At 43.7% G+C, this 22,975-nt stretch overlaps 1 protein-coding gene across 1 annotated transcript in view; it reads left to right on the plus strand.

The window, feature by feature from the left end:
* Window positions 1–22,975, plus strand: part of DNAH9 (dynein axonemal heavy chain 9) — a 286,957-nt gene that overhangs the window by 164,346 nt on the left and 99,636 nt on the right. Inside the window, exons 42-45 of the mRNA XM_068976630.1 lie at window positions 1,838–1,999; window positions 2,853–3,049; window positions 7,515–7,677; window positions 8,544–8,667. Coding sequence (XP_068832731.1) covers window positions 1,838–1,999; window positions 2,853–3,049; window positions 7,515–7,677; window positions 8,544–8,667 — 646 coding nt within the window. The remainder of the gene's footprint in view (window positions 1–1,837; window positions 2,000–2,852; window positions 3,050–7,514; window positions 7,678–8,543; window positions 8,668–22,975) is intronic.

A 22,975-nucleotide genomic window follows, 5' to 3' on the forward strand; every position in this document is an offset into this window, starting at 1 on the left:
AGAGTGACATTTATACAGTGTAACTTAGCCCTCCTAATTGTCTTATAATCAAATTATAGCAGGAACACAAACATACCATATATTACTCTTTAAAATGTTTGTTTTACAATGTTCTTGTCAATGGGACACTTCAAAATGTTTAAACCTGACAGAAAAGCATTAAAAAAAAAATACCAATGGAAGAAAAAAGTATCAGAAGCACACCTGTCCTTGACCTGGTGTGGAGATGGGGAACACTGCAATAAGAAACGAAGAATCCATTCTCCTGGGTAGCGCGCTCTGAACATCCACACTTGGGTCTAGTGTTCTTTAAAATCATTTTAGACTTAAAATCAATTCTTGCCCACTTTCAGTATTCACTTTCATTGATGCTGTCTGCATTTCCTCTTAAGGGGTTGGTTTCTGGGACAGAGTTAGGCAGGGACAGCCATCAGCTTCTAATTTATTAGCATAAAATTGTTTATAGTATCCTGCTGTTATCTTTAAGTATCTGTTTTATCTGACATATGCTCTCTTTTTTTGTTCTGGCTATTGATTATGTGTACCTTCTCTGTTTTTCTCTTTTTATCTTCAATCAGCCCTGCTAGAGAGTAGGGCTAATTGTGCTCGTCTTTTCAAAAGAAACTGAAAAAGAGATGTATGTCAATATTATGTGTTTGATTTTATTGGTTATCTCTATTTGATACATTTTTGTATACAAATTTATTAAAATTTTGCTCTTTTCTTTATAATCTCTTCCTTCCTACTTACTCTAGGATCGAGGTGAGTTTGTTCTTGTTCTTCTATCTTCTTGACGTGGCTACTTAGATCATTAATCGTCAGCCTTTCACCTCCTGTTATGACCAGATCTTCATGTCGTGCAGGTGACTCTGAGCATCATTCTGTCTGTAGTGAAAGTGTTAGTTGCTCAGTTGTGTCTTGACTCCGTGACCCCATAGACTGTAGTCCACCAGGCTCCTCTGTCCATGGATTTCTCCAGGCAAGAATACTGGAGTGGGTAGCCATTCCCTTCTCCAGGGGAATCTTCCCAACCCAGGGATCGAACCCAAGTTTCCCTCACTGCAGGCAGATTCTTTATTATCTGAGCCACTGCGGAAGCCCGTTCTGTCTATAATGACGTACAATTAAAGGACTCCTTTTCTTGTAAGATAAGACAGAAGTCAGTGAGGGCAAACAAGGCATCGATGAGTTTTAAGTTATAGGATTTGAAATTGTCAAGAGGCTCTGATCTCAGGGGTCTCCATTTTTCCATAAAGAAGGTTGGAGCATTGGCTAATAGTAACAGGGAAGTGATGGAAATTTGAAAAGAATAGTAAATATTTAGAATTTATTTATAGGAAGGAGAACTTCCTAGAGGTGAACAACTAGATTGCTGACCTGTAAAAGTTACCTATATTCCTTCCAGCCCTCTGTTGTCCTTCTGATTTGAATTAACACTCATCACCCAGATTAGCTTTCAAAATGGCACTTGTAGGGTTGAAATACAGCAGAGAAGCCACCTCACCCATTTCTGTGGTGATTTGGAAAGTAGTGGTTGAAATTCCAGGATCTCAGGTCAGGCAGACCTGGCTTCAAAGCTGTGTGGTTTTGAACTAAGGCCATTTATTACGCTATACTGTAGAGCACACTTTCTTTCTTTCTGAATCGCACCCTTCACCTTATGCTGAATGACTATTGTAAAAATTACTTTGTAGGTTCATCCTGGTGGTTAAGTGAGCTTTGTCTGGAGGAACATCTAATTCAGTGCCTGTTGCATAACTGGCTTCCATCAATAGTAACTGTTGAAGCTTTAAGTTGCTATTCATGTTATTTTTGTTGCTGTTTATTCTCCTTACAGGGTATTCTCTTCTCCTCTGTGGAATGTGTCAAGTCCACACAGGACCTAGTAAATCTCTATCTGCACGAATCGAATCGGGTTTATCGGGATAAGATGGTGGAAGAGAAGGACCTTGATCTTTTTGATAAGATCCAGGTAGACATGGTCAAGAAAATTTTTGATGTGAGTATTGCCCTGTGAATTTCTGCTTACATCTGAAAAAGAATGATGATTATGCAAGGATCACCCAAATGATAAAAATCTAGCCCTTAAATTGAAGAAAATCATATTTAGATAAAGAAAGAAAGTCTGTCCTTAGTGTGACAAAGTGGAAAATTCTGGGGCAAGAAAAGATACAAATTAACCATAGAATCTCGGTGTTGTGAGGTCTGTGAAGACCATCTGACCATATCCTTGTCCTTTCCCCAAATTGGTCATCCCAGCTGACACACCGGCCTCCTTGGAAATTCAGTCCCGTCTCTGCAGAGCCGGCCACTTTGGAACTGCTATTGGCTGGAAATTTGGAACAAGTTTGAAACTTAGGACATTTGGAACAACTCTTGAGACTGAAGATTTATTTAAATAGTGATTTAAAATTTATTTTCTGGGTTATGCCCCTGCTGTTGAACAGCATGCTGATCACCTCCTTCCCAAGTGAGTCCTCTAGTCTGAACCTTCGAAGGAAAGAGTGGCAGGTGGGAACAATTGCTCATGCTGACATAAACTCCTCCTGATGCATTAGAAAGCCTGTTCTTTCTTGGACTCACTTTCATAACAATCTACACCTCTCAAAATCTCAAATATTTGGTGTTTGATAAGTAAACAATTCCTTTCTGGATTAAAAAAGAATAACTGTCCCTTTGAAACTTCAAGGATACCTTGGTAGTGACGAGACAAAGACTCCCTATCTTTTAAGTCAGTTGAGTTGTACTGGGTATTTTATTTTCTTATACATAATAAAGTTTGTCTCCACTTTGTGTGGAACCAGACCCAAGAGTTGGTCAGGAGGGTCCTTGCCCCTGTGTCTCGTCACCAGGACCTCGAAGAGACTGTGGCGCAGACCCGAAGCCTGAACATCTATTGCCATTTTGCACACGGTATCGGGGAGCCCAGGTACATGCCTGTCCAGTCGTGGGAACTTCTGACCCAGACGCTGGTGGAGGCCCTGGAGAACCACAACGAAGTCAGCACAGTGATGGACCTGGTGCTCTTCGAGGACGCCGTGCGCCACGTGTAAGCGTGCGTCTCCTCTTGCCTTTCTTCAGCTGTCTCCCCTTCCCAGTGTCAGGTCTCACGGGGGCATTTGAGGACACCTAGATAAAACCGGGAAAGCAGCGACTGCTTCTGCCATGAGGGTCAAGATGGCAGCTGGTAGAGCAGCTTCTGCCACTGACCTTGGGGAGCAGTGTCGTGTTAAACTCTGGAGGAACGGGATTTGTTTACATGCTTGCCATTTACAATCCTGGTCCTGACCACAGTGACACCAGGGGAGAATGGAAGGTCATCAAATAAGGCAGCAGAAGGGCTGAGGACCTGTATTCCCAACCCACCCTAGTCCAGTAAGATCGAAAGTTTTAAGTGCACATGTTTCGAAAAATTAACTATCCTTTTAAGTCTTGCTCCTGTCAAGTGAATGGGCTTCCCAGGTGGCTCAGTGGTAAAGAATCACCTGCCAATGCAGGAGACCCAGGTTACATCCCTGGGTCGAGAAGATCCCCTGGAGAAGGAAATGCAACTCACTCCAGTATCCTTGCCTGGGGAATTCCATGGACAGGAGACCCTGGTGGGCTACAGTCTGTGGGGTCACAGAGAGTCAGACATGACTTAGTGACTGAGCATGCCCTAAGCACGCAGGCTATCAAGTGAACCATGGAGAATGGTCTCCAAACCTCCCAGACAGTGTGAGCCTGAGCCTCATTTACCACCCTTCCTGCCTTCTACAGTCACTCCACCCTGCCCCCTGCTGCCCAGGGTCTCCAACAGCAAAATCCTCTTGGTCTTCCACTTCGCTGAACTTCCTCATTGATGAATTCTTACTGAAACCTAACTGATCCCTGGGTTGAGGAAAGTGTGTTTTTCTTCCCCCTTCTATCTTCCCCCTTCTATATGCCCCAGGGCCTAGAAAGAGGTAGAGGCCTTCCTTCTCCCCTCACTCCATGCCGGTGACATTTCTCTGCACCAAACAATATAGTGAGACGCACAGGTAACTCAGCTTACGGGCACCACTGCACACAGTGCCCAGGAGGGAGTCTGTACACACTTTCGCAGGAGCCCACAGGCCCGGCTGAGAGCCAGGCCCCAATTCAGGTCCTTGTCCTGCCACCGAGGGGTACTGGTACTGTGCAAAGGACACAACTGCCCCAAGCCTCGGTTTGCTCCTCCAGAAAGTAAGGACTTTTGAGGGTCCTGCCTGTCAAGGGCTTTGCGCTGCATAAGAGTCCCTGAGATGAGAGTCTTTGTCTTTTCGATGTTGTGTCCTTTCCCTAAAAGCACCTTTTCTCTCCTACCAACTTCCTTCACCATTCCAGCACATTCTCATTCTGCTTCCTCTGAAAGCTTCATGCTAGATCGTTCCTCCTGCTTTTGCTTTGTCTTTTTCTTTGTTCTTTTGCTCCAAAGTATGTTTTTCTGCCTCCTCTTCTTCCTCTTAGAATCACTTCATGTTTATTAACAGAAAAAAAGGAATTTCTCTCATGCCCCTTCTTTTGTGCATCTTATTGGCGCACTCTCTCTCTCTCTCTCTCTCTCTCTCGTGTGTGTGTGTGTGTGTGTGTGTGTGTGTGTCCAGTCTTCAATAACCCAGTTTCCTCCAGCTGTGCTGTGGTACATCTTCAGCTTTTGTTTTTAATCTCCCAGAAGCTCAGTAATGGGCTTAACTCAGACTGCCTTGGTTTTCTAGCCCAGGCACCCTTTAGAATATTGATCTTCCTTTTAGATTTTGTGATTTAAATGCAGAGTCCTTTGCCCTCATCAGAGGTTGTTAATGAATCCCCCAGCTGGTGTCCGATGCTGACAGTTGCAGACTTCACCATTCTTCTTGGAAAGCTTCAGCTCTAATGATGCATTTGCATTTAGCTACAGAATAGCGTGGAGCACGCTGAGCTGACTTCAGGCCTTCCGGAACAGAGCTGGGTGTTGGGCGGCCCGCAGAACCTGCTTGAGTTTCTCCTTCCCCTTGCCTGCCTCTCTCCGCATCAGTTCATCCCTTGCTGCTGTTCAGTTGGTCAGTCGTGTCCGACTCTTTGCGACCCCATGGACTGCAGCACGCCAGGCCTCCCTGTCCATCACTGTCGCCCTGAGTTTGTTCAAATTCATGTCCATAGAGTCAGTGATGCCATCCAACCATGGCATCGTCCATGGCTGTCGTCCCCTTCTCCTCCTGCCCTCAGTCTTTCCCAGCATCAAAGTCTTTTCCAATGAGTTGGTCTTTGCATCAGGTGGACAAAGAATTGGAGCTTCAGCATCAGTCCTTCCAATGGATATTTAGCATAGATTTCCTTTAAGATTGACTGGTTTAATCTCCTTGCTGTCCAAGAGTCTCTCAAGAGTCTTCTCCAGCATCACAGTTTGAAAGCATCAATTCTTTGAAGCTCAGTCTTCTTTAAGGTCCAACTCTCACATCCATACATAACTTCTGGAAAAACCACAGCTTTGACTATGCAGACCTTCATTGGCAAAGTGATGTCTCTGCTTTTGAATATGCTGTCTAGGTTTGTCATATCTTTTCTTCCAAGGAGCAAGCGTCTTTTAATTTCATGGCTGCAGTCACCATCTGCAGTGATTTTGGAACCCAAGAAAATGAAGTCTGTCACTGTTTCCATTTTTCACCATCTATTTACCATGAAGTGATGGGATCAGATGCCATGATCTTTGTTTTTTGAATGTTGAGTTTTAAGCCAACTTTTTCACTCTCCTGTTTCACCTTCATCAGTTCATCCCTGCACCGCCCCGCCCCCAACCCCCGCCTCTCTTTTGAATCTGAAGAGAGGGCCTGGACATTTTAGCACCATCATTTCTCCTTTTGTCACCATAGGCAACCATTTTCTTATGTAGACACAAAGCAGATGATTCCTTGCAACTTCTTCACCCCCAAATGTGATGCTTAGTATAAGGTCTTGGGTATTCTGCTTCAATTTAACAAAAATTTCTTGAATCCCTTCAATGCGCTAGCACTATAGAGAAAGCAAGCTGGGTATGCACACTTTGGATGTCTAGAAACTCTGGTTTAATAATGGATCAGGAGAAATATACATCTGTCTGATATAAGACAGAGTATCAAAACTGAGTAACTATAAATAAAAAAGTGAAATCATAAAATGAGCTAAAGTAGGTCAGTGAAAATCTCCTGAATATTTGTTGTGTTGTGTGCTCACTCATGCCCAACTCTTTGCAGCCCCATGGACTGTAGCATGCAAGGCTCTTCTGTGTGTGTGTGTGTGTGTGTGTGTGTGTGTGTGTGTGTCCAGTCTTCAGTAAGCCAGATTCCTCCAGCTGTGCTGTGGTACATCTTCAGCTTTCGTTTTCTTGCCTGCAATTTTCCAGGCAAGAATAGTGGAATGGAGTGCCATTTCCTTCTCTAGGGGATCTTCCTGATCCAGGGATTGAACTCCAGTCTCTTTCCTCTTCTGCGCTGGTGCACAGATTCTTTACCACTGGGGCACCTGGAAAGAATATTTAGGGGAATAAAATGTCACTAGATAAATTTAGTGATTTACGACCCCTTCACAGAGGCTGCATCACTGTGCTATCCATCCCCAAATATATAGGCTTAACTTTCAAATCCAACTAACACAATCTGACATATTCTTATGCTCCAATATAGTAGACTCAACTTTTGACTGCTTCCACCTAAGAAGAAACTAGTGCCACCATAATGGGGTGGGGGAGTGCAGTCTTTCAACCTTTATCAAACGCCGTGAAAACTGTCTCACTAGGAATTCATCCTGTGGACATGATTAGAGATATAACTCCAGGCCCTTCCTGTTCCCATCACAAACCCCTCCTGGCCGCCTTGGGCTCTTCCTCCACCAGCTCTGCTTCACCAGAGGCTTTGGCTTAAGGCAGAGTAGGGAGACACTCGGGCCAGAGGCGAGGCCAAGCTTGGGGACCATCGTCAACTACAGATTGGCGCTTGCCAAGGGCATTTGCTCTCTGCCTCTGCAGAGACTGAACCCTGTTCTGCTACAGCTGTTGACCTTCAGCACCCCCTGAGGAGAGTCCAGGTTGGAGAGTGAGGCACTCTGTGCTCCAGCAAACTGGTGGAACAGCTCTTTAGATAAATATTTTCAGAAACTGATTTCATGATCCCAATCCTTGCATCACCTCATATCTAGAAAAGCACTAAATCCCTTCACGGTGACATCAGCTCCTCAAGACTAGCAGAAAACCTTTGATTGCTCTGAATTCCCTCTTTACCGAAATATTACCTATCCATCTTTCCCCACGACCTCTTTGGAGCAGCCTCTCAGAGGTCTCTGAGCTGCTGTCCCCCGAGCTGCAGTCCTCATTTTGCCCCAAATAAAACTTAACTTGCAGCTCTCACCTTGTGCATCTTTTCATAGTCGACACCTCTTAACTGAGTCTTCCCAAGCTCAGCCCAGGATGTGCCTGCAAGTGTTCCAGGTCCCCTCAGACCGTTCCACCTGCTTCTGACGGAGGGGAATCTGACCAAAGCCCCGTGTCTCTGCTTTGCTCTCAGCTGCCACATTAATCGCATCCTGGAGTCTCCGCGGGGAAACGCTCTGCTGGTCGGCGTTGGGGGGAGTGGCAAGCAGAGCCTGACCCGGCTGGCGGCTTTCGTCAGCTCCATGGACGTATTCCAGATCACGTTGCGGAAAGGCTACCAGATCCCAGACTTCAAGGTAGGAGGGTCGGCGGCTGCAGGAGGAGACCCAGCCTCTCCCGAGCTGCCCAGCTTCCTGTCACCCTGCGTTAGCTCTTCAGCTCCCTTGCCCAGAACCTCCCCTTCACAGTCTGTCCACCTTCTTCTTAGACTCTGGGCTGGTGCCTGGAGGGGCTCATTAGACCCTGCCTGAGAACCTGTCCTTCCAAAGCTCTGTATCTGGGAGACCTCAGCTGCTTTAGTGACATCTGTAGAGCCTCAGCTCTCACCCTAATAGGAAGCACATCTATTAATACATCAAAAAATTTCCTACCAAATGATTGTGTGTGCATATGTGTGACTGTGTTTGTGTGTTCCCCTATATACATATATTTTTTGCAATACAAGTCTTTTCCTGGAGCTAGTCATAAAAACACAAAACTCTGCTATCATAAGATATAGTCTTTTACCCAGGCCTGGAGGCCCAAGTACGTGGTGACTCTTCTGTCAGGACTAAGAGCTTTTGCTTTCCTCCTGGGGCAAGTCATTCACTCGTGTGATGATTTAAGGTAACACAGGTGAACAGGGGACCATCTTTGTCTTTGGAAAGCTGTTGTCTCTTTGCACAAGGCATGAGTCCTAGAAACTCATTCAGGAGCCACAGTGGTTGTGTGAATTAAAGGTCATCACTGTTTATTCTGCTTTTCCATCTGTGGGCTCAAGGCCTGGGAATGAGGCATATTTTTCTGCCTGTGAGTTCAAAGTCACACTCCTCCTTCCCTCCCGTTGCCGTCTTTCCTTACTTCCTATAGGAGCAGACAAGAAAACAGTCCCGTTCCTAAAAAGTGGGTGGGGTCCTTTTCAAGGAGGCCCTCTTCTCAGAGGGCTCTGACGTGGCTTCTGCAGGCGGACCTGGCCGGCTTGTGCCTGAAAGCCGGGGTTAAGAACCTCAGCACCGTGTTTCTCATGACTGATGCCCAAGTGGCTGATGAGAAGTTCCTCGTGTTCATCAACGACCTCTTGGCATCTGGTAAGAGACGCTTTGCACTTGAATATCTCTAATGAATTCCTACTGGAGTCAGAGTCATTCTCAGGCAGAGGCTTGGTTCAAGGTCAGAAGAGCAAGGCCACAGAAATGAGGGAGAAAACCGATGCAGGGGAGACTCGGTTCATGAAGGTCCTTCGAGGACTGGTGCTGGGCCTGCTGTCTTTCATTGTCCTTCCACTGCAAACAGCAGTGGTCTTGGGGCTTCCTTAGGTGGGACCGGATATGACAAAAGGAAGAAGAGCAGCTTAAGGGCCGGCTGAGCTGCCGAGTCCAGAGAGAAGGTGTTTTCCCTCCTACGCCCAAGACAGAGTAACTGGAACGTGTGCAGTATTTCAGGGAGGTTAGGTGTTAGCTGCAAGATACACAGAAAACATGCACCCGCGAAACTTAGACAATAGGGCAAGGCTAGGTGGCCAGTTTAATTAATCAAGGACTCAGAACTTTATGCACACAACATAGAAGCAGGAACGGACAGAGGATGGTTTTCTTAGATTACAAAGAACTTGACAAAGGCTGTCTCAAAGTCCCCGTGACAACATGACTGCAAAATAGGATTCACTGGGAAGTTCAATTCTTGATGCTTTGCTGTCCTTATTTCTTTAGGGATTCAGGGCTTAGGTCAGCCATTCAAGAAAAAAAAAGTTTATATGTACATATATATGTATCTATAAACATATAATAATATATAAAAATATGTATATATGCATACACAAGATATATATATGTGTGTATATGTGTGTGTCTATATATATTTAAGGACTTCTGTGGTAGTCTAGTAAGAATCTGCCTTACAAAGCATGGGTTCATTCCCTGGTCGGGGAGCTAAGATCGCACATGCCTTGGAGCAATTGATGGCAACGAAGTCCAAATGCAGCCAAATAAACAAATATTAAATTTTAGGGAAAAAAATTTAAGGTATATGTATTTATATATGCATACCCAAGAAGATAAGACAATATAGTACAAAAATTATGCATTTTCAGAAATTTGGGGGGAGATGTATATATTTATATTAATTAAAAAGAGAATATTATTTCTTGACTTAGTCCAAATTTCACATCTACAAAGCCACCTCTTCATCTGGACTGATAAAATAATCTCTGCACAGGTGTTCTGAACACAATTTCTGCCTCCAGATTTCCAGCGCTTCAGAAAGCCTGTTTCTCCCCAACTCCAGGCTCTCTGACTAAATCTTCTGTAGTTTATAAAGTCCAAGGACCAAGATCACAGTGTGATTCTCCAAAGTCTGTTCCATGTCCTATAAAATGTCTTTCAGGATGGCTCCTCCCCTGCGGTCTCCAGGAACTTCACAGCTTCGCAATCGTTGACTGCTTCCAGTTTTGTTCTCTTGTACCCAGGGCCATTTTGCTATCGCTTCCATGATGAGCCACTGTCCCTGGTTTGGACCATGCACTAGCAGGCTCTGTGAGAAGACTTTGGCTTTCCTCTGATGAGGACCAGAGTCCCAAGTTCCTTACTGTGCTGGTTCCAACCATTACACCGACTCCACATCTCATTTCTTTCCCAACCTGCCCGATTTAAGTTACCTTTCAGTCCAGGAATTTGCCTATTAACTCTTACACCTTTCCTCCTCCAATCCAATAAGTGGTTCTTTTCTCTTGTTTATAATTTATTTTAGCTGTGCGGGGTCTTTGTTGCTGCTCGGGTTTTTCTCTAGTTGCAGTGCACAGGCTTCTCATTGCGATGCTTCTCTTGCTGTGAAGCACGGGCTCTAGGGCTCGTGGGTTTCAGTAGTTGCAGCATGTGGGCTCAGTAGCTGTGGCTCCCAGGCTCTAGAGCATAGGTTGGGTTCAATAGTTATGGTGCATGAGCTTAGCTGCTCCCAGGCATGTGGGATCTTCCCAGACCAGGGATCGAACCTGTGTCTCCTGCATGGGCAGGCAGATTCTTTACCACTGAACTACCAGAGAAAGTGAAAGGGAGAGTCACTCAGCCATGTCTGACTCTGCAACTCCATGGACTGTATCAGTTCAGTTCAGTTGCTCAGTCGTGTCTGACTGCAACCCCATGAACTGCATTCCGCCAGGCCTCTGTCCATCACCAACTACCAGAGTTCAGCCAAACTCATGTTCATTGAGTTGGTGATGCCATCCAACCATCTCATCCTCTGTCATCCCCTTCTCCTCCTGCCCTCAATCTTCCCCAGCATCAGGGTCTTTTCAAATGAGTCAGCTCTTTGCATCAGGTGGCCAAAGTACTGGAGTTTCAACTTCAACATCAGTCTTTGCAATGAACACCCAGGATTGATCTCCTTTAGGATGGACTGGTTGGATCTCCTTGCAGTCCAAGGGACTCTCAAGAGTCTCCTCCAACACCACAGTTGAAAGCATCGATTCTTCGGTGCTCAGCTGTCTTTATAGTCCAACTCTCACATCCATATATGACCACTGGAAAAACCATAGCCTTGACTAGATGGACCTTTGTTGACAAAGTGATGTCTCTGCTCTTTAACATGCTGTCTAGGTTGGTCATAACTTTCCTTCCAAGGAGTAAGCATCTTTTAATTTCATGGCTGCAGTCACCATCTGCAGTGATTTTGGAGCCCCCCAAAATAAAGTCAGCCACTCTTGCCACTGTTTCCCCATCTATTTCCCATGAAGTGATGGGACCAGATGCCACGATCTTCGTTTTCTGCATGTTGAGCTTTAAGCCAACTTTTTCACTCTCCTCTTTCACTTTCATCAAGAGGCTCTTTAGTTCTTCTTCACTTTCTGCTATAAGGGTTGTGTTATGTGCATATCTGAGGTTACTAATGTTTCTCCTGGAAATCTTGATTCCAGCTTGTGCTTCCTCCAGCCCAGCGTTTCTCATTATGTACTCTGCATAGAAGTTAAATAAGCAGGGTGACAATATACAGCCTTGACATACTCCTTTTCCTATTTGGAACCAGTCTGTTGTTCCATATCCGGTTCTAACTATTGCTTCCTGACTTGCATACAGGTTTCTCAAGAGGCAGGTCAGGTGGTCTGGTATTCCCATCTCTTTCAGAATTTTCCACAGTTGATTGTGATCCACACAGTCAAAGGCTTTGGCATAGTCAATAAAGCAGAAATAGATGTTTTTCTGGAACTGTCTTGCTTTTTTGATGATTCAGCAGGTGTTGGCAATTTGACCTCTGATTCCTCTGCCTTTTCTAAAACCAGCTTGAACATCTGGAAGTTCACAGTTCATGTATTGCTGAAGCCTGGCTTGGAGAATTTTGAGCATTACATTACCAGTGTGTGAGATGAGTGCAATTGTGTGGTAATTTGAACATTCTTTGGCATTGCCTTTCTTTGGGATTGGAGTGAAAACTGACCTTTTCCAGTCCTGTGGCCACTGCTGAGTTTTCCAAATTTGCTGGCATATTGAGTGCAGCACTTTCACAGCATAATCTTTCAGGATTTGAAACAGCTCAACTGGAATTCCATCACCTTCACTAGCTTTGTTAGTCCATGGAATTCTCCAAGCCAGAATACTGGAGTGGGTAGCCTTTCCCTTCTCCAGGGGATCTTCCTAACCAGGTCTCCCACATTGCAGGCAGATTCTTTACCAGCTAAGCCACAAGGGAAGCCCAAGAATACTGGAGTCGGTAGCCTATCCCTTCTCCAGTGGATCTTCCTGGCCCAGGAATCAAACCGGGGTCTCCTGCATTGCAGGCGCATTCTTTACCAACTGAACTATGAGGGAAGCCCTTGAAGCCCTGTCCTTTTCTTAAATACTGTCTTCTTAACATCCCATCACCTTCTACAGCAGTACTTCAGCTCCAGTACTGCCTCACCTTTTATTATTTTACCAAATAATGAGATACGGGTCTAACTGCCCTTCCACCCTGAAGCTGTGTCCTCAAGTCTAATTTCTAAAACAATCAAAAAGGCTGAATTGTGCTTCTTAAGACTTACAGCTGTGGAGATGCCAGGCAAGTTGCAGACTCACTCTGTATCTCATTTGGCTCCAGTCCAGCCGGGTCACCTTCTCCCACAATAACGTCTGAGACAGGAGACGTTACACTTTTACTAATTGAAATTTTATTCCTCAATGAAATATTTTTAATTTTGCATCTGGAAGACAACTTGTTTCAAGTTCAAATGAATTTCTGAAACCCTGCCCAGTGAAAACTTACTGCAGTCAATCTGTTCCAAAGTCATGGAATTTCAAGCTCATATTTCTTTTGTATGGCTTTTAGACAAAAACAGGATTTGCATTAAAGATGTCTGTATGGAGATACAGTGAAAAGTCATACTTTTCTAATCTTCCTCCCTTTTTTCTTACTGTTTTGACAGGGAGAATTGAGCATATCTGAGTTATAATTTTCCCTGTAAGACAGTTTCTGACTAGAAATTAACTTACTGCCAATCCAGGCAGCGTTACAGAGGTTCCTCAGGGCCTTGTCATCCCCCTTAGTTTTTTAATTTTGTGGGATTGTGCAGTCACTCCATTCTTGGATAACACAGTGCATGTGTGTGCATGCTCAGTCATTAAGTCGTGTCTGACTCTTTGTGACCCTACGGACTGTAGCGCACAGGGCTCCTCTGTCCATGGGATTTTTCCAGTAAGGATACTGAAGTGGGTTGCCATTTCCTAAGCTGGGGTATCTTTCCGACCCAGGGATCGAACCTAAGTCTTCTGCGTCTCTGCATTGGCAGGTGGGTTCTTTATCACTGAGCCACCTGGGAGCCCAGATAACATAGTGTTGTTTCTCAGTTGCTCAGTCATGTCCAACTGTTTGCAACCCCGTGGACTGCAGCACGCCAGGCTTCCCTGCCCTTCACCATCTCCTGGAGCTTGCTCATACTCATGTCCGTTGAATCATGATGCCATCCAACCATCTCGTCCTCTGCCGTCCCCCTTCTCCTCCTGCCCTCAATCTTTCCCAGCATCAGTGTCTTTTCTAATGAGTCGGCTCTTCACATCAGGTGGCCAGCGTATTGGCGCTTCAGCTTCAACATCAGTCCTTCAAATGAATACTCAGGATTGATTTCCTATAGGATTGACTGGTTTGATCTCCTTGCTGTATCTCAAGCAAGGGACTCTCAAGGGACTTGAGACTCTAAAGAGGGACTCCCAAGAGTCTTCTCCAACACCACAGTTCAAAAGCATCAGTTCTTCAGCACTCAGCCTTCATTATGCTCTAACTCTCACATCCATACATGACTACTGGAAAAGCCATAGCTTTGACAATACAGACCTTCGTGGGCAAAATAATACCTCTGCTTTTTAATATGCTGTCTAGGTTTGTCATAGCTTTTCTTCCAAAAGATAACAAGTAGAGACAAGGAAACTACTAGAAAACTATGCGTTGGGCTATCTTGTCATCAGCTCATCTCTCTCTAGTTATCTACAAATCCTGTTAGATTGAGGATAAGGTACAGTGAGTGAATTCCACTGATTTAACACTCCAGTGATTCATCTTCCTCAGTGACTTAAAGTGGGCTCAGTGGGCTATCTGCTTTCCTCCCGCACTTCTTTATTTCACTCTTTCATCCCTTGGATTCCTGACACCATTTCTAAGATCAAACTATTTTTAATTCAGCACTTGATTGGTAAATCCCACTTCTGACACTAGCCAAACATTTCAGAACCCATCATTATGCCACTTGCATCTCAGATTGGTTGCAGACTGACAGTAAGAAATCCTATGCTCAAAGTTAAAATTTAAATCAAATTTCTGATTCAATTAGCAAAAGCCATATAATTGTATAAGAAGCAGGATGGCTATGCAAATCAGAGTGAATGAAGCCTTTCAGTCTCTTTCTTTGGCTGCCAGTCCTTAATGGGGCTCTTGAAGCTGCTGGTGAAACGATGCATGAAATATTGGCCCTTGCTGAATCTGAAAAGTTCAATTCCTACTATGTCCTTATTGTCCTATGTAATAATTCCTGGATAATGTACATTGACCATCAAATCCAGATATTTTAAAAGTCTACAAAATTTGTTCTCTCTTGGTCCTTGAACCAAACTCAGCATCAGCAAGGCCCCATCTTAATCTAAATGGAGAAAATAGAATCTTTTCCTGGCTTTTTGGGAGCGTACACCTGCCTCCAGGTTTCCCGCAGTCCAGAAAGCCCATTCTACTGCAGTCCCAGCTAAGAGACCTGGTCTGCACCAGGTGTGGTGTCTTTTTCGCTCCTTACTTTCCCAGATTTCGTACTTTATTTTGCTTCAGGATCTTATTTTGGAATTTCCCTTTTGCTTTTCAAAAGGTTTAATTGTTCACTCAAAAATTAATGCTTCTCTTCTGTGGCTCAAATTAAATCACTTTGCATCTACTCATATATTCAAAAATCATTTTTTAAGCATCCGTGTTCCAGTCAGTAGCCCCTATATGGTCTATTGAAATAGTTTATGAACAATTGAATCCCTTGTCTTGTAAAGCCATGTGCCTCTTCATCCATGTCCTTTGTACATGTAAAATTACATGTACAAAAGGACCAAATCTCCTCTTGGAATATATTGAGTTAGCCGAAAAGTTTGTTTGGGTATTTCTGTAACATCATATGCAAAACCCAAATGAACTTTTTGGCCAACCTGTTAAAACATGAAGAGATTCCCCTGGTCTTCCGGGTGGTCTAGGAATTAGATGCATCTAGGTTGATGCATCAGTGATCTGCACACATCCCATGAGAATGTGGAGTCTGGAGGTTTTTGTAACAATATTGGCATTGAGTTCTTCTTCTCCCATGAGCAGTTGGAACTGGATTTCCTGATGGACCATCTGTGTTTTACACAAATTGTATTCTGATCCAATTTCCCCGGAAGGAACAAAGACAAAGTATAGGGCAAAAGAGAAGCTATCAGACATGCAGCAGATCTTCTAAACATCCTTTCTGGTCTCAGTGGATCTATTTATAAGATGCATCCACCCCATAAGCCATGGAAATCTAAACCAGCACCTGGTTGGCTCCAGCTGCCAAGCAAAAATGCCCAAAGGATAATGCAAAAAGATGCTTGAATAACCAACCTGTCTTTGATTCATGTGGTACTAAATCCTCATGCACATTGAGACCAGGTCTCTGTGCATTCTCCTACATTACTAACCTCTCCCTCACCACCTGTACCCAACAGGTAAGCAGTTGCCACCTATTCCAACCCCTGTTTCTGAATCCATCCTTCTCTGCCATGGCTACCACTGGTTTTTTTCATCTCTTGCTTCAACAAATGCAGGCACGTCTTTTTCTTTTTGATTTATCTTATTGAAGTATAGTTGGGCTTCCCTGGTGGCTCTGTAGTAAAGAATCTGCCTGCCAATGCAGGGGATCCTTCCTGGGTTGGGAAGATGCCCTGGAGGGAGAAAAGGCTACCCACTCCAGTATTCTTGCCTGGGAAACCGCATGGACAGAGGAGCCTGGCGGGCTACAGTCCACGGGGTCTCAAAAAAGTCAGACACGAGTTAGTGACTAAACAACAACAGAATAGTTGATTTACAGTGTTGTGTTAATTACCACTGTACAGCGGTAATTAGTGATCTAGATATATATACATTTACTTCCCTGGTGGCTCAGATGGTAAAGCGTCTGTCTACGATGCGGGAGACCCGCGTTCAATCCCTGGGTCGGGAAGATCCCCTGGAGAAGGAAATGGTAATCCACTCCAGTACTCTTGCCTGGAAAATCCCATGGACAGAGGAGCCTGGTAGGCTACAGTCCATGGATTCGCAAAGAGTCAGACACGACTGAGCGACTTCACTTCACTCTCATATATATATGTTATATTCTTTCCATTATCATTAATCACAGGATACTGAATACAGTTCCCTGTGCTACACAATGAGTGTGTGTGTGTGCTCAATCATGTCTGACTATTTGCAACCCCACGAACTGTAGCCCACTAGGCTCCTCTATCCCTGGGTTTTCCCTGCTAGAATACTGGAGTGGGTTGCCATTTTCTCTTCCTGACCCAGGGATTGAACCAGTGTCTCCTGCACCTCCTGCAGTGGCAGGCAGTTTCATTACCACTGAGCCACCTGGGAATCAGCTGTGCTATACAGTAGGACCTTATGTATCCATCCTATATATAAAAGCTTACATTGAAGACACTTCTTAACTCACCTCCCTACATCCCAGGGAGCTCCACTACAATCCATTCTCCTTGCTGCTTCCAAAAGGGTCTGTTTAACCCATAATTCCTTCATTAATTCCTAAGTGAATGCAGAGTAAGCTGTTTTGTACAGAAAGGCAAAACAAAACAAATCCGCCTTTGACCTGCTTCCTTCCTTCCTTGCTGGCTTACCTGCCCATTATAATCTAGCAATTCCTACCTCCTTGAAATAACATACTCTACTGCACCCTGACATCCTTACTGACTCACACTGTTCCTTTTGAACCTCGTGCCCTTCTCCTTCTTTGTCTAGATTAACTTCTACCCATAGTTCAAGGCTTCTCTTGGGTGTTCTAGTATCTCTCTGGGAAATCGTCACTAATCCACTGTCACCTCGAGATCGAGAAACATCCTTGTGTGTTTCCCTGGCACTCAGTGGTTGCACACACCACCATGGTATTGCAACAACATTGCAAACTTATGAAAGGCAGAGACTGTGATGTCTGTTATTGGTGCATTTTTTGTTATGAAATAATCCAGAGATACAAAATATAACGATTAAATACTTACCACTCAATTTAGGAAGTAAAACATGACTGTCATTGTCATCATTTAGTTATTGTCAGTTCTGAACGGAACTCCTGGCCCATAATTAGCATTCAAGGGGTATTTGTTGAACTAAGGTGTATAATATCAGAAGGATGATGTGCCATGTTATGTATTACTTTTTACTTCTTGGCTCTGCTAAACCTTAGTTGTCCTGTAGCACGTAGGATCTTAGTTCCCCATACAACATGTCTTCTGCATTGGAAGCACAGATTCTTAACCACTGGACCACCAGGGAAGTCCCTAGGTATTCTCTTTGGACATGTGCTTTGAGAAAGTTTCCAGTCACGTAGACAGAGGGGCAAGGGTCCTGAGACAGTCACCACACCCCCTGTTTTTTCCCCCTTGAAACCAGGGAAATGTTTTGAAAAATATTATTCCTGGGTGGGGTCAAAAACCTTAAGCCAGTGCAAAGCTGACTGGTTCACGGAAAATAACCCTCAGCTTTGCCCTTTTTTATCACCAAACTCCAGACAAGATCCATCTTAAACTATCAGGATCTCCTCTCCCCAGAACAGTTGTGGGCTCTCCAGACCACACAAAAATGATGATGAGTCTGACTTGCAAAATATCAGGACATGTTAATGACCGCATGGAGCCTTTCTGCACTTGGCGGCAGAAACAAGGCTTCCCAACTTTAGGTCTCAGGAGGAAACTTCTCAAATATTTGAATAGCCTCTGCCTTTGCTGACATCACAAAATCCCCTCTGGCAGTTCAGTCCCCTGCTTCCAGCGTGACTACCTGCATCGCACAGTAAGTGACAGGAGTGTTGCCAGGAGAAGTCGGAGGAACAAGCCTGAAAACGCAAACTCCCAATTCAGAGGTGCTTGATTCCATCTGGTGCTCTTAAGGGATTTTGGAAATCACGTAACAATGGCCTGACTGTTTTCAATATTCTGGTACTTAAAGGTATCACAGAATAAAAATGAACTTAATCTCCGAAACAAAAACAGACTCACAGACATAGAGAACAAACTGGCTGTCAAGCGGGGAGACAAGGGGAGGGATGGACTAGGAATTTGGAATTAGCAGATGGAAACTATTATATACAGAATCAATACACAACAAGGTCCTACTGTACAGCGCAGAGAACCATATTCAGTATCCTGAAATAAGCCATAATTTAAGAGAATATGAAAAAGAAAGTATATATATGTATAATTGAACACTTTGCTATACAACAGAAACTAACACAACATTGTGAATCAACTATACATCAATAAATAAATTTTTTAAAAATGGTATCACATAAACCCGGGCGAGCCTTAAAGAAACACGTTTTCTATAAAGGGTCAGAAAGTTAACATTCTCAGCTTTGCAGACCATATGGCCTCTGTCACAAATCCTCGGCTCCGTCATTGTAGTGGGAAAATAGCCATAGACAATATATAAACGCAGGAGTATGGCTGTGCCCAATAAACCGTTATTTATGGACAGTAAAATTCGAACATCATGTAATTTTCGTGTCATTAAACATTATTATTTTAATTTTATCAACCATTAAAAATTGTAAAAAACCATGCCCAGCTTGCGGGCAGAGACAGAGGGTCAGATTTAGCCTATAGATCATAGTTTACTGCCTCAATACCCAACGTGAAGGGCTTTCCTAATGGCTCAGTGGCTAAGAATCCACCTTGCAATGCAGGGGACACAGGTTTGATCCCTGCTCAGGGCCGACCCCGCATGCTGAAGGGTAACTAAGCCCCTGCACCTAGGGCCCGTGCTCCACAGCAGGAGATGCCGCTGCAGTGAGAAGCCTGGGCACTGAAACTGGAGAGGAGCCCCTGCTCCCCGCACCTAGAGAAAGCCCGTGCGCTGCAGCGAAGACCCGGCGTAGCCAAAAGCAAATACATAACTTTTAAAGATACCCAGCATGCTATCCGTGAAACACCAAAGGACATGAATTCCACCTATGGTAAATAATAGAAAGGTGAAGAATGCACACCAAAGGGAATCCAAGTTCTCGCTGGAGGACTGTAACACATTTACAGGTAAGAAAATGCAGCCTCTCAGAGGGACAAAGGGGTAAGAAATCCAGACCACTGCAGGAGTCAGCCCCACAGGGAGGCGTACACTCACATCGATTCCATCGAAGTATTTCTCTTTTTAAACCTTTCCTGGGCTCCTCAGCTCTCGTGTGTGTGTGCTCAGCTGCTTCAGTCGTATCCAGTCCTTTGAGACCCCATGGACTGCATCCTGCCAGGCTCCTCCGTTCATGGGATTCTCCAGGCAGGAATAGTGGAATGGGTTGCCATGTCCTCCTCCAGGGGATCTTCCTGACCCAGGGATCGAACCTGAGTCTCTTAATGTCTCCTGTGTTGGCAGGTGGGTTCTTTACTACGAGCACAACTTGGGAAGTCCCCTAACTCCCAATACATGCTAAGTATCATTTCATTTCTCTAGCAGTTTTCTCTCACCCCATATTTTTATGAAATCAGGCTGAAATGGATTATTCTGCTGATAAGACCTCAATTTTGACAAGTTATAGCACTGGGTATTTTATATGCATGCTATGAAATATCTTAATGACTGGAAATTAAATCAAATTTGTCCAATTAAGGGAAGAAAGTAAATGATCATTTTCATGATAATTCTTTTTTTTTTTCATTTTTCCCATTTAGATAATTAAGCTTAATTAGTATAAACTACTACCCAACTCCTGGCTGGATTAGTGTTGTCAGACTCTAAAGACCAGAAATTTGTTAAAAAGTTGGCATGAGTTCCCTCCAGATACATTAGTTCAAGGAAGTACGGCTGCATTGGTGGTAAATATTCATAATCTCCATCACTTAGGGAGGCTTCCCTGGTGACTCTTCGGTAAAGAATCCCCCTGTCCCCCTGCCAATTCAGGAGACAGTAAGAGACACGGGTTTGATCCCTGGTCTGGGAAGGTCCCCTGGAGAAGGAAATGGAAATCCCACTCCAGTGTTCTTGCCTGGGAAATCCTATGGGCTGAGGAGCCTGGTGGGCTGCAGTCCATGGGGTTGCAGAGTCTGACAGGACTTAGCAATTCAACAACAGCGGAGAACTAGGATCCTACATGCCCTGAGGCGAGGCTGAGAAAATCTAAAAAAAAATAAAAATAAAAATTGCCAGTTGCCCTCCAGTGTAGCTGTACAAATTTACTTTCCACACAGATACCTGTTTCTTCCCAACCTCACGAAAAGTTGGTTCATCTGACACACCAGTTTTTGCCAGGGAGCATGAAATGGAATCTCAGTCTTGTCCTTTCACTTCCCACTTGTGACATTGGAGCACCTTTTCAAGTGTCTATTGGCCTTTTCATCTTGTTCCTTGCCTTTTTATGTAGTGTGCTCTTTGGGTCTTTCTTTTTCTCATGGATTTGTGGGAGGCCTCTGTATTTTCTGGATACCTTTGTTCATTATATAGTTGGTAAATATCTTTTCGAAGTCTGCTTCTGACTTTTGTCATGCTGATTTAGTTTTAAATGTTGCAAAGCAGTCTTTTTATGTTTCATGCTTTTTGTACTGTTTCAGAAACCGCATCCTAGCCAACACCATAAAAATAATCTTTTGTGTTTCATCTTTAAAATACTACTGTTTCATATTCATGTCTTTAATCCACCTAGTGTGTATTTTTGCACAGTATTCTAATTTTATTTTTTGTTATTAGTGTTGAGTTATCCTAACATGTTTATTGATCTGCTCATCCCTTTTCAGCATACTTATTTTTAATATGAATTTCCTGTTTACATCTGGGTCCATTTCTAAGTGTTTCACTCACAGTTCTATTTATTTACCCAAGAACCAATTTCACATTTTTAACTAACATTACTTTGCTGCTGCTTGAGTCGTGTCTGACTCTTTACGACCCCATGAACTGTAGCCTGCCAGGCTTCTCTGTCCATGGGATTCTCTAGGCAGTAGTGCTAGAGTGGCTTGCCATGCTCTCCTCCAGGGGATCTTCCCAATCCAGGGATCAAACCTGGGTCTCCTGCGTTGCAGGCAGTCTTTACTGCTGAGTCACCAGGGAAGCCTTAACATAGCTTTATAAGGAAACAATTTCTGATAGAACAAATAAGTCCTTCCATCCTGTTCTTCACAGTTATCTTTGCCACTCTTTACCCTTTGCTCTTCCGTATAAATTTTAGAATTTGATTGTCAGGATTGTAAAAGAAACCCATTTATTTATTTTGGAATTGCATCTTCAAGATATTGGTAATACAGAGTCATCCACTTATGAACACTACATTTGTTTGGGGTTTTATTTATGCCCCTTAGTAGTATGTTACAGTTTTCACATCAAGATTTTGCGTATCTTATTTATTTATTATTGCCTGTCTTATGATTGTTGTTGATATTCTAAAGTAACTTTTAAAGTAACTTTTTTATATGCTAAAGCACAGAAGTGCCGTTTTATTTCCAAAGTTGATTTTGTATCCAGCAAGCTTTTGTTTAACACACTACTGAGTTGTGTTATGTGTATAGTCTCTTCGATTTTCTATATGGAAACTTAGATTTTGATGATAATATCTTTATTGTTTCCTTAACTATCTGTATACAGTTTATCTGTTTTCCTTGACTTTTAGCCTTTGATGTTCAGTTGCTCAGTCGTGTTCTACTCTTTGTGATCCCAGGGACTGCAGCATGCCAGGCTTCCCTGTCCTTCACCATGTCAAACTCATGTCCATTGAATCCATGATGCCATCCAACCATCTCATCCTCTATCGCCCCCTTCTCCTCTTGCCCTCAATCTTTCCCAGTATCAGGGTCTTTTCTAATGAGTCGGCTCTTTGCATCAGGGAGCCAAAGTACTGGAGTTTCAGCTTCAGCATCAGTCCTTCCAATGAATATTCAGGATTGATTTCCTTTGGGATGGACTGGCTGGCTCTCCTTGCAGTCCAAGGGGCTCTCAAGAGTCTTCTCCAACACCACAGTTCGAAAGCATCAATTCTTCAGCATTCAACCTTCTTTATGGTCCAACTCTCACATCCAGAGATGACTACTAGAAAAACCATAGCTTTGACTATATGGACCTTTGTGGGCAAAGTAAGGTCTCTGTTTTTTAATACACTGTCTAGGTTTGTCATAGCTTTTCTTCCAAGGGCAAGTGTCTTTTGATTTCATGGCTACAGTCCCCATCTGCAGTGATTTTGGAGCCCAAGAAGACAAAACTTAGGACCTCTGTATAATGTTGATTGAATAGCAGTCATGCTTGTCTTGTTTTCTCTTTTTTTAAACTATCTACTTTATAGGACTATAGTGAGAATTTATTTATTTACTGCACTGAATGACATGTGGAATCTTAGTTCTCTGACCAGGGATCAAGCCTGGGCCCCCTATTTTGCAATCACAGAGTCTTAATCACTGGACTATCAGGGAAGTCCTCCTTGTCTTGTTCTTGATTCAAGAACTCAAGCGAGGAGTCCCCTGTCCGGTCCACTGAGCCCAGTGGGCAGTCACCTGCCGTCGGCATGGCCAGGTGACCTCTTTATTTCACTAGTAGTATTTTAGTATTTCACTAGTAGACAGATGTGATGTTTGCTTTGGTTCTGCTATAGATACCTATGATCTGGTTAAAAGAAATCTCATTTATTTATAGTTTGCTAACAAACTAAGTTTTTGGAAATTTTGTGCAACTTTTTTGATGATTGTATTATTTTACTTCTTTAATCCATTAATGCAG

The sequence above is a fragment of the Capricornis sumatraensis genome, chromosome 8 (assembly GCF_032405125.1).
Source record: "Capricornis sumatraensis isolate serow.1 chromosome 8, serow.2, whole genome shotgun sequence".
Taxonomy (NCBI): Eukaryota; Metazoa; Chordata; class Mammalia; order Artiodactyla; family Bovidae; genus Capricornis; species Capricornis sumatraensis.